This window comes from Papilio xuthus, unplaced genomic scaffold (assembly GCF_000836235.2).
Source record: "Papilio xuthus unplaced genomic scaffold, Pxut_1.1 DF826945.1, whole genome shotgun sequence".
NCBI lineage: Eukaryota > Metazoa > Arthropoda > Insecta > Lepidoptera > Papilionidae > Papilio > Papilio xuthus.
In genome coordinates, this window is record NW_013531704.1 from 8666949 (window position 1) to 8687418 (window position 20470).

At 33.5% G+C, this 20470-nt stretch overlaps 3 protein-coding genes and 1 long non-coding RNA gene across 7 annotated transcripts; 1 reads left to right on the forward strand and 3 right to left on the reverse strand.

Moving 5' to 3' along the window:
- Positions 1–2048: 2048 nt before the first annotated feature.
- LOC106121055 (monocarboxylate transporter 9) lies at positions 2049–6493 on the reverse strand. Its single transcript, XM_013316544.1, has 5 exons — positions 4976–6493; positions 4272–4772; positions 3790–4011; positions 2584–2869; positions 2049–2325 (listed from the first exon to the last, which is right to left on the reverse strand). Exons 1-5 carry the CDS (start codon positions 6221–6223, stop codon positions 2165–2167), a joined length of 2418 nt encoding a protein of 805 aa, XP_013171998.1. The 5' UTR covers positions 6224–6493; the 3' UTR covers positions 2049–2164.
- Positions 6494–11942: 5449 nt separating this feature from the next.
- On the forward strand, positions 11943–12551 carry RpS24 (ribosomal protein S24). The gene is made up of 2 exons (NM_001311877.1): positions 11943–12044; positions 12156–12551. Exons 1-2 carry the CDS (start codon positions 11995–11997, stop codon positions 12502–12504), a joined length of 399 nt encoding a protein of 132 aa, NP_001298806.1. The 5' UTR covers positions 11943–11994; the 3' UTR covers positions 12505–12551.
- A 267-nt stretch (positions 12552–12818) lies between these two features.
- LOC106121494 (uncharacterized) lies at positions 12819–14367 on the reverse strand. Of its 3 annotated transcripts, XR_001228055.1 has the most exons (4): positions 14120–14367; positions 13760–13872; positions 13434–13680; positions 12819–13170 (listed from the first exon to the last, which is right to left on the reverse strand). It is a non-coding gene; the product is annotated as an uncharacterized LOC106121494 (long non-coding RNA). The 3 variants fall into 3 exon arrangements; XR_001228056.1 differs by lacking the exon at positions 13760–13872; XR_001228054.1 differs by lacking the exon at positions 14120–14367 and having other exon boundaries at positions 13760–14037.
- A 273-nt stretch (positions 14368–14640) lies between these two features.
- On the reverse strand, positions 14641–20422 carry LOC106121085 (lactosylceramide 4-alpha-galactosyltransferase). Of its 2 annotated transcripts, none has more exons than XM_013316580.1 (3): positions 19489–20422; positions 15549–15673; positions 14641–15152 (listed from the first exon to the last, which is right to left on the reverse strand). In XM_013316580.1, exons 1-3 carry the CDS (start codon positions 20169–20171, stop codon positions 14929–14931), a joined length of 1032 nt encoding a protein of 343 aa, XP_013172034.1. In that variant the 5' UTR covers positions 20172–20422; the 3' UTR covers positions 14641–14928. The 2 variants fall into 2 exon arrangements, with proteins under 2 accessions (XP_013172034.1, XP_013172035.1); XM_013316581.1 differs by lacking the exons at positions 14641–15152; positions 15549–15673 and adding exons at positions 17814–18208; positions 18874–18998.
- Positions 20423–20470: the final 48 nt, after the last annotated feature.

Genomic DNA, 20470 nt, shown 5'->3' on the forward strand with positions numbered 1-20470 from the left:
TATATTTCACGGCCTTGCATCAGTAACGTCTTATTTACCATGTTAAGAGTTTGACAAGTTGACATCTAGACATAACAATTACTCAAATGAAAACGTACTTGTAACAATGCGTGTTTAATATTTTTGAAACCAAAGCCAAATATACGTTTAAAAGTTAAAAAAAAAAAAGGCAAAGAGACGAAAGATGAGAAGAATTCGATACACAGTAAAGGATGTAAAATAGTAGGATGAATTTTATAGATCTCAAATTAAGTGATTTTGTCTTAATAATTATAAATTTTTATAGCTACTCTGTGCAAGAACAATATTTAGACTTCTCTGTGTTTTCTCCTAAGCCTCCTTTGTTTGATAAGGTTTGTGAAATCAGATAAAGAGATAGCATTCTCTGTCAAAGATAAAAATTATATATACATTAAATGGTGTGTCTGCATGTTGCATGGCTAAATAAGAACAAATTTCAGTTTTGTTCTTAGAAAAGAAATATTTATTCGTAACATATTGTTACAGGCACGCTACTATGTGCCTAAAGATTATCGTGTCTATGGTTATAACTATTTTATCTGTTGCTTACGTAGTTTTTAAAATTATTATGTAAAATACGAATTTTTTCAAGATAACAGAGTTCATTGTATCGAAGGTGTTGTGAAGGCGTGTAAGGAAAAATTTGAAAGAATTTTTCAATGTTTCAATAGACGATATTTGACCACATTGAAACAATCAGTAGTTATGGTTACGTTTGTTGTCTATGGCCGTCTTACTTTATAGTCCTAAAAGTTTTAAGGGTTACCAAGTAGCAAAATTTTTTCTAATCTTTTCAGAAAGTCGTCAATGTTTCAATCCCAAGCTCCTAATTTTCAACTTATGACCTGAGTTCTAGTAGTAGTTCCTTACCATTTAAATTGATAACTCCAAACAAATTAGCAAATTAAACTAAAAGTCATAACATAAGGCATTAATTATATTTTATGGAATTTTAAAATTATGACAATGGCAACATTGAACCGTGCAGCTGCCCTTATAGGACAAATATGATGCATTCAACATGAAATTGTTAGTTCACATATTTTCCTGTGACCCCTCATTGTAAGTACGCCATTAAAACATTCAAGGTCACGCAGTGGGCAGTGGAGCGAATATGCTTTTAGAAGAATTTTATAAATAAATTTTATAATATTTAAAAAAAAAATAATTTTTGAATATCGAATCACAAAATTACACTAATACTTTAATCATCATAAATTTGTAATCACTTTTCGACTGAAATTAAAAAGTCATTGAACTGTTTTAAAAATGTCTTTGTATAAATACTTTAATTAGTTTGAAATTCAACGAACTTATTTCAATAATTTTATGATTACAAGAAAATAGCAAAGGGTTTTTTGTTATTTTCACAAATTTGCACACAATTTCTCGTGTACGCGAAGAAAATTGTAACTATTTGTTTGTGTTTGCACACGCACACTTTTGTACATTTTTTGACGGCGACCAATAAAACTGTCAAAAATCAAATTGATAAAAACTCGTAATTAAACAACACAATTCATTATTTTTTTTTATTTTTAAACATTAACATTTGCCTAAAAATAATAAAGTAATTTAAAATATTAAATTCTAATTCATTCTACTATAATATTTCGTAACATTTTATAAAATTGAAGCTATACAGGCGATTGCTTTATTAAATAGTTAAGAGAATATAAACGTTATTAAATATTTGTGGCTAATATTATAAATTTAAATACTGTAATTCCACTTTCAGGAAATATTAAAAATGTTCAAAAATCATCTATCTCTTTCTACCTTTATTAATACGCAGCAGTTCTTTTGTGTACCGTAATTTTGAAGGCCGAAGTATAGGCAGTGATTTGAGATTTTCTTTGGTAAATGACTTCTCTTGGGTTGTACATAAATTGTTTTTAAAAGAGTGATAACTTGATTAACTATTAAAATTTTACATATCGTTAATTTTGCATCATCATCAGCTCACTATACGTCCCCACCGAGGGGCTCGGAGCCTAACCTAAACCAAGGGTGACTAGGCCATAGTCAACCACGCTGGCCCATAATTTTGCATAATATTTAAAAATTCTACGTCGAATAAGCGAAGCGGTTGTACTAATATTATTTTTAACCCTACGAGAATTTTATAGAACGTTAGAAGAAACTACGCATGGCTTGATACGCTATGATGTTCCATATTCTGACGCTTTTCTTGATAATTCTTCACAGGTTGTATGAACGAAATTAGTACTCCAGATACAATGATCCAACCGCCAGCTAAGTAAAAGGCCAGTTCCCAGGAGAAAGTCAAATCATAAATCAGACCTGCAAGAGTTAAGGTGTTTGCATCAAGAAAACTACGTCTTGGTGATTTCGCGCTGAAAATTATGTGATTATAGCTTGTTTATTACAGAATAAAGTCATTTTAAAAGTGGATCCTTACAAATAATAGCTGCAGCACGAAGCCTGCGTGCTTGGTACCACGACCACTAAGAAGACAGGTATGAAATAATTCCGCGTTTCATCTGATGAGTACATCGTGGGGCAGGAGCTAAGTAAAATTGACTTTTTATCAAAACTTACCTGACAACGGTGGTCCAATTAAGTGACCAATTCCTTGCGCCAACAAAACCAAACCATAAGCTGAAGTAAAATCATCCAATGATACTAATTTAACTAATAGACTCGGTGTGAAAGTAAACGATGCAGCAAAAAGCAATCCAAATGCTGACGATATAGATACTAAAACCCAATAATTAGATAACGATGATGGTAAGGCTGCAACTGAAGCGCCGCAGAGAATAAGACAAACAGCGTACAAGTTTCCAATAGAGACTTTAGGAAAATCTCCGATCCATCCAAGACCGACCTGGAACAAATGGAGTAAATGCATATGACTAGTAATAATTTATTAATCAACGAAGGCTAAGAACATTCATTGAATTATTATCAATAACTATAAAGATTATTTTTCTTTTTGGACCACCACTTGGATCTTATGACGTAGGAACTAACAAATAAATTAAATCCTAAAATAGCCTAATTTATTCTATTATCAGTTCTTTCCTATCCCAACCTTTTCTTACAAGCAAGGGGAAGTAAATTGGACGGCTGAAGGAGCGCGTAAGAAAGGGGAATTATTTTTTTTTCTGTGCAGACATGCAGCGGTCGCTTCGCTATTACGACGAATTAAGGTGACCGCCGCTCATTTGCCAACTTATAACATAAAAAACTAATAAGATAATAATTTGTGTTACTATTAATATTATTTGGCAACAAATACTTAGGCGTGGTAAAGTATTATTGCTGATATGAAGAAGTAAATTAATATTTCAGCTTTCCAGATTTAGTTTAATGGCATTCAGTGAGTTGGCACAAATACGAAATCTGTCATATTCAATGAGAGAATTCTCTATTTCTGCCAACTTCGAAATTATCAGTATATCATTTTACAAAATGCTCACGTACTAAGGCCATGTCATTGAATTTCGATACTATTTTATTATTACTCTTTAAAATAAAGTCAATGTTCATTACTTCAGTATTCGTAAACCAACTATTTATATCTGTGGCAGAATCTTCTGTGGTCGCCATTTTGTTTTTAGTGATATGTTTAGCTTACAATTTAATTGATTTTAAATTTGGAATTACTAAATATACTGAATACAGCTCCTTGATAAAAAATATATTCCTCCAACATTGTGAGATTTATGCAAACTTAATAAACAATTTGCTAGACAGTGCACTGCTTGATCTGAATTGACAATTCCCATAATTATTTTTACTTACCATACCAATTGTATTTGTAATTCCGATTATACTCAACATCATAGCTCCGTCATCTTCAGAATAACCTTTGAGTGTCATATGCTCAGCTAAATAGAAATATGGCACAATAAACCAAATGAACAGGATCAATGTACCCAAACATAGAAGGTTGAATGTCATCTTCTTGAACAAAGTCACATTGAACATATCGGAGAGACAATTTACACAATCTTCGTTCCATTTCTGAAAAATTAAATTTATATTCATTTCTTTTGTCTTTTCGTACATCATCTTACTAATAATAAATGCAAATGTTTAGATGGAGGGATGGATGGATGTTTGTTTGAAGGTATCTCCATAACGGCTGCATGAATCTCGCTGAAATTTGGAATAGATTTGAATAATAGTCCAAAAGAACAAATAAGCTATTGATTAAGTATTTTTAATTCCACGCGGACGGAGTCGCGGGCGACAGTTACTAATTTATAAAAGTTAAGTCTTACCTCTTCCTTTTCGTTGACAGATATCATAGAATTTTTAAATAAATCTGGACAAGACGATGCCTTGAGTCGATATCTCTTTATGTTCAACATCGCGTTCCTGTGACTTATGGAATTTATCGGCATTTTCAAATCTTTCAAGTAATGGTGGTTCACTGATAACTGTTTCTTGAACCATTCTCGACGATTTTCTTTACTGTCTTGCTTTTCAATTTTGTTATTCTTTGCTTCAGAATCTAATAACACGGTCATCTCAATTTCTTTACAATTCTTCAATTGATATTTTTTTAGGGAATTTTCTTTGTTTTTGCTATATTTTTCAGAATGAGTACGTTGAAGAAATTGATTCGTGTAAGCCACTGCTGGTGGATCTATGTTTTCATTGCTTTCTATCAGTTTTTTTACCTCCGTGTTATTTGTGTGTATAAAAGTTGGATGTTTAACCTCAATATTGTATTGTTTGCTTATTGTCTTAATTATTGCGTCCAACATTTTCCTCGATCTCTGTAATTTGAATAAGTGCATATTAATATTTTTGACATCATTGATAATCGACCCTTTGGGAATTTACAGATTTTAACAAAATGTTGAGAACTCGTTTATTATGTTCTTCTGTCGTAACCGGACGGCCAACTGTGCAAGACCTAAGGATTATGTATAGCCTTGCCCTTTTGTCAAAATTGTACTTTACTTTAAAGGAAACTTACCTTATCGTCGTATGTAAGATAGCTTGGTAAATTATCCATAGATCTTGACTTTTGTAGATTCTTTTTCGTGTAGGATAAAATATTTTCGTATCTTTTGATAGCATCAGCTTCATCTTTTATAACTTTTTCAGGTGACACTCCTTTTGTTATTAATCTTTTCATACCTACACCCCTAGTTGGAGCATCATAATCAAATATATAAGTATTACCAATAGAAGCAAAACTAGAATTCCTAGATTTACTTTCGTCTTTGCTATAGTTGGATTTATCTTCATTTCTCTGTTTCTTTTGTTCTTGAATCCACCACTCGGGGTCCCTCATCACGCAACCACAAACACATAAATTAAGTAATGTCCCAGATAGTAATAGAATCGTACCCCTCCAGCCATATTCCTCAATAAAATATTGAGTCATTGGTGCGTACACGAAAGTTCCAACCCCAGTACCACAAGCTCCAAGACCTACAGCTAAGTTCCTCTTCTTTTCAAACCAATATGCTATAGAAACTACTGCTGTGACATAAACTAACCCGAGACCCAATCCGGCAATCACTCCGAATGTAATCATCATCATTTCAATTGTATTTGATACTGAAGCTAGGACAAATCCGAGAGCTGATATCAATCCACCTAAAATTGTCATACTGCGACATCCGTATCTGTCAACTAAAGCGCTCATCACTGGCCCTGATAGAAGTGGAACAGCTATAAAGAGGCTACCGATCCAGGCAGTCATAGACTTACTAGTTTTAAACTCATCCAGGAATTCTATGTAAAGAAGACCAAAAGAGAAACTAATCCCATCAGCTATCATAGATATAACAAAAGACGACATCACAACAATCCATCCCCAACCTCCATCAGGTATAGTTGGTTTTACATCTGCTTTTTTAATGGATTTAACACGTACGTCTTTACCTTCATCGTTAGGATTTATAGTAATATTAATAAAATTATCACTTGACTTATTACTATCTCCAACTCGGTAACCAAATCCTTTATTTTTTGGTTTCGATTTTTTACTTTCTTTATGGTATTTACTTGTACCAAAAGATAAAATGCCTTCTTTGTTGCTTATATCTATTTCAACACTGGAAAATGAGTTTGTTTCATAGTTACTATCTTGTTCATCGTCACCACATATACCTGATGTTGATTCTGATAGAAGCGATTCTCTTATTTCCTCTGGTTGCAAATCATTAGGTGTTCTACTGTTCCTTATATTTGAATCTATATAATCTAATTCCATTGTAAGAAAATTAATTATTGGTTAGTTTTAATACTGGCAGTGTGGTTTTGTTTTTTGTGATTTATCGTCTTAACCTTGGGTCTCTAGCGGAATAGCGGCTTAATTCTCTCGCCACACTGTTTAATTTCAAAGTGTTAGGCTTATTTTGATAGGATACCATTAAGAATCGTATTAATGTACTGACGTTTGGTGAACTGTCACCCATACAGGGTGAATGAGGTGAACAGTTGTATGGAAATTAACCCTATTGGTACAATGTCAATTTAGCTGATGATATCTATCCCAATTAAGGAAGGCCGATAGACATCTGAAAAAAAAGAAAATATGATTACTTTCAGAAGTATAATCTTCGATAAATATTTCTATCTACATTTAATCTGAACGAAGATGGGAATGATAGAGTCTAACTGCTGCACTTATCGTGGGTTTTGGTGACCAATATCACCATTTAAAACATATTGTTATCTTTGTTTTGTTAATGATAATGACAGGGATGATGATATGTTTGATATAGAGATTTTGATCCGAGAAACCAAAGGTTACAGTTCAAAAATTTGCAATAAGCGAGAGAATATGCAACTATTAAAAATTCTAACTGCTGTAATAATGTAAGTTGATTTAGACGACTGGTCTCCTGGTTTCCCAAAGTGGGCGATAACACCCCCTTGTGGGCGCTGCAGGTCTCAAGTTGCGGGTTATAGTAAAAGTTTCGTTTAGAATTATCCGTTATGTAGGTCACAATAATTAATTAATTAAATTTGAAGTTATAGTGGATTTTAAATATGTTAAAATATGAGGGCCCTAAAAATATTTATTCTCAAAGTGGGCAGTAGACAAAATAAGTTTGGAAACCACTGATTTAGACATTATTAATTAGAATCCTTTGGAGCGAATGGCGCGCTTTCATTATCAAGTCAAGTGTCAGAATGATTAGTGAGGGGACATAAACGTTGATATTTTAGTAAGGCTAGTGTTGCGCCAGTACATCGGCACAGTGTCGAATTTTCTTCCTAACAGTTGTATAACAGTAATTTAATTATTATCAAATTTTTACGACAACGCCCCAATCTATATCGTTGTTATCTTTGTCAGATTTAATCTTTTACTGAGAAAATACACCAGCCCACTTGTCTCGTACGTCTGTAACGAGTTACTTTAACATATTTTGTTTTAATTGCAAACATCTATATCTATATCTCTATATATATAAAAGAAAGTCGTGTTAGTTACACTATTTATAACTCAAGAACGGCTTTAAATTGTTGAGGAGGTAGCTTAGAGCCAGGAGACGGACTTAGGATACTATTTATTCCTTTTTTTTCGAATTTATGCTTTTTATTTAACTTACTAATATCATAAATGCGAATGTTTAGATGGATGTGATGTGGATGGATGGATGGGTGTTTGAAGATATCTCTAGAACGGCTGAACGGATCTCGATTAAATTTGACATACGTATAGAACATAGTCTGAAGGAACACACAGACTACACTAATTTAGTTTTTATATATCCACGCAGACGGAGTCGCGGGCGACACCTAGTTTCATATGAAATTAAACCGTAATGTTTGTTTTGTCTGGAAAACTGTTTCTACGAAACCAAATCAAGGACCTTAATCTATCTGCGTACAAATGTACCTAATTAAATATTAAATTGTAAGATAAAGTGTTAAATATTTCTTAGAATGCGAAAAACTTGATTTCATGTGTTTTGACTACGATTTAATCATGTTAATATAAATCGTACGACGTTTCGTAATTGTTTTGGCTACAAATGATAGATAGAAAAATGTTTTAAACACTTACTAAGCAAGAATTAATATTGCAGTATCGCATGTCCAAAAATTTTTATGTAACACGGCAAATAAAAATGATATTATTTTATCAATTTCCGTACTAATTAATTAGATTCCGTATAAAACTAGGCTACAATATTCCTTTCCAAATTTATGTTGCGAATGAACTTATTTTTCTTTACGTCAAAATACTTGCAAATGGCAATTCCATTTAACCAAAAACATAACACAATAACCTTGTGAAATTCAAGACTTTTTTCTATTGTTACCCAAATGTTATGAAGGTCGTCAGATTAATGTGATATATATTTTCTATAGAAACAAAACATACCAAGTCTGAAATAAACGAATAGAATTAAACGGTCACACAAAACTGCCGTCAATTTTAATATGGCCATAGTTGTGAATTATGAAAATGCAATAAAATATTGTTTTTCTATGGTAGACAAAGGAGATATGGCAATTCGATAAAGGCACGTTCTTATTAGGTTGGTATTGTAGTAACCCATAATAGAAAAAAGTATCTTAAATAGACAAAGAATAGGAGATAGATCTTTTAGACATCGAATGAGATCTTATCCAGTTTTTTTTTAATGGTATTTGGTGCATCACCTAACACACATTAATGACAATGTCATTAAATTAATAGCCCGAAAAAAAATTCGGGTCAAACCAAGAGGTGGCAACCCTATTCACGAAATACGACGACTCATTATATTTTGTTACATAACAATTAAATCATAATTTATTAAAAACAAAAAAACGTAGTGTAACGAAATATGATAACCTACATTTTGTTATGAATAATTGCAGTATGGTAATTCAATTATATTTTTTTTGTTAAAGCAAAACAATTCTAAAGCTAGTGGAGAGTTATATCCTTCCTGTTTTACGGTCACAATTCACACGCATTGAGACTAAAAAACAAAAAGTGAACGCTAAGAGAGAAAGAGATAGATAGAATTTACGACTTGTTTACGAAATGTAACTGACATATTCAATTTCGTAATATGCTCACAGAAACACTCAATGCAAACTAAGTCAATAAAATCTCCACTAATAGTCGGCTTAAGTAGGTATTAATCGACTTTGAATGTGGCAACACACATACAACGTAATTTTAAACTTGGAACTCCATTTCTCATGAAAAAAAAGCGCCTAATTGAAAAAAAAGTATTTTTTTCATTTAGGCGCTTGGGCGAATATATTGTAAATACCTTTTTGAACTTAAGAAAGCTATGGTCTTGAAGAATATTTAACACAAAACACTGAGAAAAACAAACATCCAGCTACTAAACAAATAACAAAACAAAACGACAGTTAAAAACTAACCTAACTTTTAAAATGATACGATTTCCTTGACTCAAAACATAAAATTTTTAACACAAACACTAGTAATAATTTAGTTTCAAAGCCAAACTTGTAAACTTTTATAAATAAGTTATTGATGCGTTGTTTATTCTGTCGATAGAAACATCTGAGAGAACAATAGTCGTAATATTAACAACCATGGCAATTATTATCAACAATTTACTGGTTCTATTATTCCTTATATAGAAGGACTAGCTGTTGCCCGCGACTCCGTTCGCGGGGAATTAAATATAAAACTTAATAGCTTATTATTACATTCTTCCAAACTATATTCTAGATCCATTCCAAATATCAGCGATATCCATGTACCCGTTTTGGAGATATCATCTTACAATCGATCCATACATACAAACATTCGCATTTATAACATTAGTATTGTTAGTTTCTTTTTTATAACTAACCAGAAGTCATTGTTTATGTCTAGTGTTCACGCTTTAATAAACACGTGTGGAAAATCGCAGTTTAAATAAATGTTTTGCTATTGGTTTCAATTGCAGTGGTACTTGTAAAAAATATTGTTGTCTCCCTTTTTCCAAAGAGAATGTGAGGGATGATTATATGTATCAAGTGTTATTACATTATTGCAAGAATCAAATTGACTTGGTATGTATTATTTTATAATAAATTAAATAAAACTGTTTTGATTGATTATAGAAAACTTAATAAAGTTTCCTTATGCCAAAATCTACAGAATTACGTCACTGAATGCCATTACAGATTTATGGATTTGCTCGCGACACCGTCCGCACAAATTAAAAAAAAAACTTAATTAGTAGTCTATGTATTCCAGACTATTTTCTACATCTATGCCTTTCAGCGAGATCCGTTCGTCTGTTCTGGAGTTAACTGCTAAGAAACTTCCATCCATCATAGCTTTCGCATTTATAATATTATATGATTTAATCTTATTAATACGAATTAAAAAAAAATAAAAACAAAAAGTTGAACAGCAAAAATGCGTTCAGAAATCACGATGAAAGTATTTATAAACCCATCTACGTTATTAAATAATTACGTTAAGCAACTTACTTATAAGAAAATCCGTAATTTGAGACCAGCCAAAAACTTGTGCGCTCGTATCTTGAACGAACAGAACTACTACCCTTCAGCGTTAGCAAAATACAGCTGGCGCCTGAAACGATCGATAGAGGGCGGGGAAACCTCCCTAGCCATCGCCCAGACACCCCGTAAACCTCCGGTCAAAGCGTAAAATACAATACTAAGGTTGCCCATGCTATAACCTAAAGGTCTACATTAAATGGTCAATCTCAACGTAATAGTGACGTCACAGGGAAAATATGTACCAGACGCGGCATTAGGTAGAATTATAAAGGTTGCGTAATATTACTGCTAGTTGAATTACATTAATACGAGACAAGTCTTGAAACAGACATTTTCTTCCAAGTTTTAATGGAGTGAATATTACGATCAAAGGTTATTACTAATTATATTATTGTCTACCAAGTATTATGTTATATACTTTAAGAAAAATGAATAACTTATTTGTTTTATAAGTTCTGGTGTATATTAACGAATGGGTTTTAAAAAAGTACTAAAATTTTATTTCGACAAATTGCTATTAAATTATATCAGGAGCAGAGGCATAACTACTAAGAACTACTACATATAATTTTAAAACTCGCAATAGTTTCTTAAAAAAATGTGTATTATTTTTTTCTCTGCTAATCTATGGCCGTGTATAACAATATTTGTTCCATTGTTTAGACATGGTTAGCACAACATGTAGAATTTTTATCAATAATCTATACAAGGTTGTTAGTATAGCAAATGTTTACTGGCGTTATTTTTATAAGTACTGTTGTTGTAGGCATAGTTTATATTTACGTATCTATATGTAATTTTACCCTTTTTCCATCGAAAAAAGTAAGATTCAAAGCGTACGGTACATGCTATCCATAAGAATTTTATTTAGTAAATTACGTTAATGGATTAGATTTTTTATAGGATCTGATTTGATGTATTTTTGTTGATACTAAAAGAAATGTTAGTGTGCTTTCAGAGAAGTAATTATCTTTAATGTCATTAAATGTCAAGAAAATCCCCGAGGAGAAATAAAAAATACTATTTTTGAACGATGTTCTATTTATTCCACGAGCTTTATAATAATGCCATTGGTAAGACATTGTAATTTAGCATAGTCCTCCAACCAAAGGGGTAAGCAGAGGTTTCAAATTTAAATTTTGCGCGATTGCAGCGGTGGCACGTATCCCTCGCTATAAATGTAAAATTACTTTACTACTGGATTCCGTACGAATTGTGTTGGTTTGATTTTATATAATTATCTACTATCAAATATCAGAATAGCAATCTTCTAATTAATGCTAGATATTTTTTTAATATTACCAAAAAAGTTAAAGAAAAAATCTGAATCTAACTATAAGCTTATGTTAAAGGTTTTGCTGAAAATATTTTTTCCTTTTTATAAATTGGAAAAAACTTTTTTGTTAAATCAAACTGACAGCAACACCGCCAACTTGTCACTTTTGAAATATTTTGTGTGGCAACACCGAAACGTTCTTTTTCTTTGCGAAGTTGTTAGAGACACGTGCGTCAATCACGCCGAAATCTCTAAAATAAGCAAAAATGAGTGAAGGAACGGCAACGATTCGTACTCGTAAATTCATGACCAACAGGTAAATGTGTTTTACGTAAAGTTTGAGTTCATAAAACATCGTGATTACCAAACAAAGTTCGTGCCCGCGTTACCATGACAGGTTATGTGTGACAACGCTTGTGGTTTTCAGGTTGTTGGCGCGGAAGCAGATGGTCTGCGATGTGCTACACCCTGGCAAACCTACCGTCAGCAAGACGGAAATCCGTGAGAAGCTCGCGAAGATGTACAAAGTGACACCTGACGTAGTTTTCGTCTTCGGCTTCAAAACGAACTTCGGTGGTGGAAAATCGACTGGGTTCGCGTTGATCTATGACACATTGGATCTCGCCAAAAAGTTCGAGCCCAAACACAGACTTGCACGTCACGGCCTTTATGAAAAGAAGCGACCAACTCGCAAACAGCGCAAGGAACGCAAGAACAGGATGAAGAAGGTACGCGGTACCAAGAAATCCAAAGTAGGCGCGGCCTCCAAGAAGTGATGTGATGGTTAGGAATGTAAGTAAATAAAAACTCAAAAAAAATTAAATTTCGTTTTTTTATTCAACCATTGCACCTGGTTATTTCAAAATCTTAAGTTGATGAATATTAAAAGCAAATATTTTTGTTTTGAATTAGACTGATAATAACTTCTATAGTTAATATTTATTCAATAGTGTGCTTCTGCAAGGTCTTAGTAATTGTTTTTTGTATAAATATAAACTGATTGTTTTATTGCATTTGTTAAAACACTACCATCTGAGCTGCCAGTAGGGAAAAAAGCTGTCATGGTTTGAAAAAATGTTACCCTCTTTGGTCAGGTTTAAAAAAACTGCTTGAAAACTTTATTTATTTATTAAATATTCAATTACAATCTTGAATATTCCACTTTTATAAGGTTACAAAAATATTTTTAATGAATTCTATAATGCAATTTCTTCATTGTTCCTGGTTCAAGTTCAAGGCTAGAATACAGTGGTATAAGCAGCAGGTGAAGTCGTGATATCATAGGTAAAGACGCATTTTCATTTGTATCACTTCTAGTTAGTTCTATAGTTACTGTTTGTTCATTATTTCAGTTATTGGTGTCCTGTTGCCTCATATATATTGGTTTTACACCCGATCTGAGCTGAAGCTGATTGTGTCTTTTGAGTTCATGGTGTCTTTTCCTGGAAAAATTAATATTTGTCATAGTAATTAAAACAAACTGGCTCTTGCTAATTACTCTATGGGGAATTAAAAAAAAGTAATAAGTAGCCTATGTGTTCTTCCAGACTAAGGTCATATGTGCAAAATTTCACTTCATCATTCAAATCATCAAAATCCATTGAGCCGTTCCGGAGATACCTTCCTACAAATATCTATCCATCTAAACATTTATAATATTGGTAAAATTGAAATGAAAATGTAAGAGTAATTAAAAAAAACTCACCTTGTAGCAAAAATCTGGCCACATACATTACATTTGAATTGTTTGGCGCATCTATGTCATGTTGCAATATGAATGACTAGAGTTTGAAAATGTTACAACATAAGCGTTAAAAATTTGTTTCAAGTTAATATAATTATATCCTGAATAAGCTTGAATCTACCTAAGTCTGCTGTGTTGCTGCAATTGTGTGGTTAGTAAGTACTTGATGCACCCTCTTGTGTAGAGGAGATTGTCGGTGTGGGTCGGTCTGCAAACATTACAAATCTTTCAGAGTCCTGTGTTGATTAAATGCAGGCAATTTGCAAATGTGTATGGACAGCAGTTACCAGCTTTTTTGGCTCCTTAAAGTGGTTCTTGCTTGCAAATTTAAGACAACACCTTATGTTACACTGACCAATATAAACTTAAAAAAATTATTTTATAAAAATAGTATGGATGCCTGTGCAAGTGTATAAGTTGATGAAAAAATTATTTTATGTCTATCCCTTAAATGTTTCTAATGCTATTTGCAGTTAACTTAATCACTTGACCTATTAAACATATTTTTTACATCAGGTTTCAAGCACAATCTGCAGACAAATCGCCTGTTTCAAGACTTTTTGTCAAAGTGAAGAAAGAATAATTTTACAGATGTTTTATATTATATTACCACATTCTTTAACCACTTATATATTGTTTGAATGTACCTAAAAGTTTCATGTTTCTCCTGTATGTTTTTAATTTAATCGTAGTAAATTTTTTCAAATTCATTTTTGTAAAGTTTGCCAGTCATTAGCTTGGTAATAAATAATAAGTTATCAGTTTCCTATGTGTGTTTTGTAATTCAAATGACCTATTTATACACTTTTGTAAGAGGTCAAAGAGTTAAAGTTAAATGTTTTCAGATTTCCAGACAATTTCTAATTTAAAGTAAAATAATAAATTTCAAAACATATAAAGCGTGTCTATATAAGACAGATCAGTTTGACAATTCACTAGAGATGGGTTGAGTAAAATCGATTCTGTATCTTTTCGATTTTCGATAGTTGTTCTCATACATGTTGCAATCGAATATTTCGTGTTTGTCGTTTTTTAATTACATTATAAATAAAATTGTTTCTTTATTTTCCTACATTATAGTTAAAACAATAAAAGGAAATAAAACATTAAACCAAAAATTTTGTCAAAGATAAAAGAGATGTATTATTTTTTTAAGTAATTATGCGATATACAGTTAAACTAGCTGTCCCGCGACTGCGTCCGCACGGATTTTAATTCCGACGCACTCAGTGAGGAATACATTTTTTTTATCTTACAAAAGAAATCGCGAGAACGACGTATACTACACGTATAGATGGCAGAGGACTCTTGGCGCTGACGCTATCTGCTTAGAGCTTTCAGTTTTTCACCCAGTAAAAAAGGCAATCTGTCGAGGGGCATCTGAATAAGGTCTGTCTCCGCCGTTCATAGGCTTCCAGGATGACAAATCCTATTTTTGTCGCTGCATGGTAACTAACTATAATCCAAATCGATCGCCATATAATGCGTAAGTAAACGGGCAGAAAGTTCGAGCAAGTTGTGCATACGGGGAATTTTTGTCAGGCGTACGATTCCTTGTCATATGATTCCACACGTGGTAAATGTACGCATCTTTGTTCTCGAGCATTCCCGAGTCGAAATATTTACTGCTATTCTGCCATTTAATCGGGTAAAAAAGTTCCGGTCCATACACTTCGAAATCTGAAAATAAAAATTTTGTAGTTGCATGGGTCTATGGTTACCGCAACTTTATAGTAACAAGTGAGTATTTGGATTTTGCGAAAACCAGAAACATTTCAGTACGCAATCAAATTCGGAAGAAGTCGGGCATAACTGTTAGTTTGTACCTCTATCGGAAAAGGAAAAGATTTGTTTATCGAGAATAGCTAATTATCAATAGGGTTGGCAACATTCCGTAAAAGTTGAGCCATAACATAAAATTTATAAAATCCTACGCGTCGGACTCTCTCCAGTGGAATAATAAAAGGGAGCTGATGACGTGTTTATTATAAAATTAGTTTGATCGTTTAGCCGATCAAAGCTGAGACGACTAGTTTTTGGCTAATAGTTTGGTTTATCTACAAAATTTAACGTCACCTTGACATATTTTAGAGTTCATAAGTGTGATATCAGTGGTATTGCACCTCATCTTTAATACTCTGGTAATAACTCCTGGCCCGTTGTGGCTCCACAAGTCATGTCGGAAATTCTTCTGAAGATCACTGCAAATTATTTTTATTATTATAAACATCCTGATTACTCTCTCAAGAAGGATATTTAGAGATAAAATGTCAAAAAGCGAGAGGAGATTTGTATCATATTGACTTTAGAATCACAATTCCGATTCTCTCGACACACATATAGGTACATTTAACAGTGATGGACCGCATCCTGCATCTGCCGGAACTGTCATTCGTATCGCCGACTCGTCCGGTAAAATAACACGACTAAACAGAAGACAAGCAGGAAATCACTTCCGTGAAGTTTCGGCCGTTAGGATTGCGTGCCGAAGGCCAAATTTTAGTCCTCTTCCTATTCCCACTCTTTTCTTATAAGAATTGATTGGAACAACGTGGAGATGACGGAGGATGGGATGAATGCATCCCATCCTCCATCCTAAGGGAAAATATAATCTCTCTGTGCGTCGATTCCTCCGTAGATTAGAGGTAGGGAACGCAACAGCAGATGCCTATGGCAGCGGTCACTTCACTATTTTACCGAATTTAGATGACTACTTGCTCGTTTGCCACCTAATACTGCAAAAAACGTATAATACAATTGCTTTACGAGACCTTAACACAGCTGTCGCAACACTTCTACCGACGCTGTCCATAGAGAAGGCCAAAGCGCCGTTGCTCACAGTCCATTCGCTTTCTCTGGCCGCCCAGTTCGCGGCCAAGGTGTCCAAACGTTTCGCGACCACCACATCCAAATCCAAATAAATACCACCGTATTTGTACAAAGTTAAAAATCTTAACATATCCGATGTATGCTCCACACCCCACTTTGATCTATCCAAGGCGCCACTCCGGACAAATTCTTGCACTGGAGTTTTCTTAGAGTAATAATCTATATGTATTCTAGCAAATCGAATGTTATCGAATTTTTGATAAAGGCTTATATGTTCGAAAATCTCTTCTGAGATCGGTGCGGAGAACAACACGATGGTTTGGTAGTCGGGATGCGTACGCGCTGCGGACTCTATGGCACACAGGTCTCTCGAAGTTAAGCTACGCCGACACGATGTCTCCAGGAAGAAAATACTTTTATTTGACGGCGAGAAATCATTACTTTCCGCCGATGGCAACGCATCATTTTCTAGCGAATAATGACACAAAATTCCGTAATAGCGCCACGATTGGAGCAAAGATTTCCATTTCACAATAAAGTCGAACAAAGACCCGCGTAAAAAAAGAAATATTATAACAATTGCTGCTATTTTGGCACGATTTATTTTAACAAGTTTTACACCATTAAACATTTTCATGAATGACTTGACATCCATGTTATGTGACGTAATTCCAGAACCCAAAAAATGTATTTTTTACACAACCTCTATATCTATGGAATGGTTATGAACGCCTTTGCTTTGTTCCGACGTGATTACTATTGATGTTACTGACGGTAATATCTCTATTATTCAATTCGTATCCTCTCCACTGCTATAGTGTATCTATTTAAGATTGATTAGTTTGACAACTGACGCCTATGAAGTATTGTGTGAGGATTAATGTTGTATTTTTTGGTCGGTTATCATAGTGTCCGTCCGTTCGCGTATTACGAACAACTATGAACTATCGATAACCAGTCTTGTAATCGAACTAATAATTACTATTACTTCGGTTTTTACAACTTATTGAATTTGTTACTGATATTTAGCTGTCTCGCGTAATTAACATATTAAAAACATTGATTTTTTTATGTATTTTTGAAGAATTAAGGTGGTATGCCACCTTAATTCTTAAAGGAATAATTCCATTTATGTTGTAATTGTAAAACAAAAATCAGAATTTCCAATTGCAAATTCTATGAGAACAACCATCGAATATCGAAAATGTTCATAACCGATTTTACTTAACCCATCTCTAGTTAATTGTCAAATGAAATGTCAAACCAAACTTAAATAGAAACACTATACCGCCGGACCGTTACTTTCAACGCCAAAATAGCGAATATCGTATAGGCACAAAATACCACGGCTTACAGCCTGTCCGTGAACATAGTTGCTATGGATTGAATGCTAGGGAGATATTGTTATTTCACCCTTGGCAATTTTTGACTGAGATGGTTATTTCTTAAATTAGAATGAAATGCCAGATTTATTTGTAATTTTTTAATGATTTATGCAAAAATAGTCGTGTAGGAAAGTCGCTATATAAACAAATACAAAATTCACTTTAGCTTAAATACGTAAATCAAAAAGTGTTTTTGATCACTTGTAAAAGATATATATTACAAAGTTGGTTTTTAGAGGTTAGTTGGCGTCAAAATTTTACAAATTTTATTTTCGTCGCTGCATGGTGTCGCCACAGATTATAATCCAAATTGATCGCCATATAAAGTGTAAGTAAACGGGCAGAAAGTCCGAGCAAGTTGTGAGTACGGAGAATTACTGTCAGGCCTACGATTCCTTGTCATATGACTCCACACATGGTAAATGTACGCATCTTTGTTTTCGAGTATCCCTGGCTCAAAATATTTACGGCCATTTTGCCAGTTAATTGGGTAAAAAAGTTCCGGACCATACACTTCGAATCCTGTAAATAAAATGTAAGTTGTAGTAGGGTTCTTAGTTCTTGGTTGCCACAATATAACGAGTACCGCGTATTATGATTTTGTGAATTATTTCCGCGCGGAATAAAAAACCTTTTTTTTTAATTACAAATATATTTTTTATTCTGTGATAAAGTAGCTTCAACACTGTGAAAGAATTTTTCAAATCGGTTTATTAGCTTTGGAGTCCATTCAAAGCAATCAATTAAATCCTTCCCCTTTAGTTAAGACCAGAAAAGGATAATTGTTTATCCAGAATAGTTAATCATAAGAGTGTTGGCGACAGGCAGCTAGCCTTGTAAATTTAGCCAAAACATTAAGGTTTACAATACCCTACGTACAGACCCCCAGGGAGATGATAATAAGTCAATTATTAAATTAGTTTTTAATTCTAGGCAGGCTAGTTTTTGGCTAATAGTTTATTACATACATTTATTTTTAAAAATCGATTGCTCTGCGTTAGTCTCACTAAAATTCGTGAACGGCTGAACGGATTTACCCTGTCTTGGTCTTGAAATGTTAGTCGAGGACTAAGGAAGGTTTAAAAAGTTAGAAAAGTTCGAACAATTGCTGGGAATTTAAGTTTTTTTTCATTCCACGCGAACGAAATCGCGGGTGACTGCTAGTCGTTAATAAAATTTTACATCACCTTGACATATTTTAGAGTTCATAAGTGTGATATCAGTGGTATTGCACCTCATTTTTAACACTCTGGTAATAACTCCTGGACCGTTGTGGCTCCACAAATCATGTCGGAAATTGTTCTGAAGATCACTGCAAATTATTTTTATTATTAGAAAGTCTTTTACGTCAGTGACAGCTCTTTAAGGCGATAGGTAACACTAATACGTAAAATATAGAAAATGCATTATAAATATTATGGACTGAAGAACAGTGTGTTACTGGCAACTGTTATTGTTATCTACTCAGAATAAAGTCAATTTTCCAACAAAATTGCTTGTAATATTTGTGAAAAGTCTCTTGTGTAACCTTCAAATTCGTTAAAATTTATATCGCGGCATCAGTGAATTTTTAGCTTTAGTGGCTATGTACTATTTACTTTATAAAACATTTATTAGTGGAATAATGATAAAATGTATTCGCTTAAAATTTTAACGAAACAAAAGGTATCTTTTAATATAACATATTACACGTTGAGTAGGACGCGGGCTGCGGATTGGAAGATCACATCGCATCATTGAGTGATCAATTCACTATTTTACCGAATTCAGGTTAGAACGTTAATGAAATTGTTTTATGAGACCTTATCGCAGCTTCCGCAATACTTCTACCAACGCTGTCCAAAGAGAAGGCTATAGCACTTGAGCCTACGTAGAATTCGCTCTCTCTGGCCGCCCAGTTCGCGGCCAAGGTGTCCAAACGTTTCGCAACCACTACATCCAAATCCAAATAAATACCACCGAATTTGTACAATGTTAAATATCTTAACAAGTCCGATGCATGCTCCACTCTCCAATGTGACTTATACAAGCCGCCGCTCCAGACGAGCTCTTGCACTGGAGTATTCTTAGAATATTCATCTATATGTATTCTTGCAAATCGAACGTTCTCGAACTTTTGTCTGAGGCTGAATTGTCCGAGAAGCTCTGCCGAGATCGGTGCGGCGAACAACACGTTGATTCGATAATCGGGATGCGCACGCGCCGCTGACTCAATGGCACAAAGGTCTCTCGATGTCAAGTTACGACGACACGAAGTTTCCATGAAGAAAATACTTTTTTGCGACGGTGAGAAATTATTACTATCAGCCGATGGTAATACATCTCCTTTAACAGAATAATAACACGAGATATCTTTTAAATGAGCCCACGGCAAATATTTTGAATTGTTAATTTTGTGCAAAAAACACACGCATAAAATAATTAATATAACACTTGCGGCTATTTTTTGACATCTCACATTTAAAATTTTGACATAATTGAACATGACAGATTATAATTTGCGCCAAAATGTTGACCAAAGATTTTGACCCAAACGCACTCTTCAGTAGGTAATAAATCACTAAGCCATTTCGCTCTATAATTATTTGAATGATTTATGCAAACGTTTGTACATGTATATCACGAAATATAACAATAAACACAACTAACATTGAAATTATGCAGTAACTTTGTCTATTTTAATGATAATTATACGACACATTCCAACTTCTAGATACATTTAAATAAGGTTATGCACGAAAATTTTCCTCTACAAGAATAAAAGGCATTTCTACGTTGAATTAA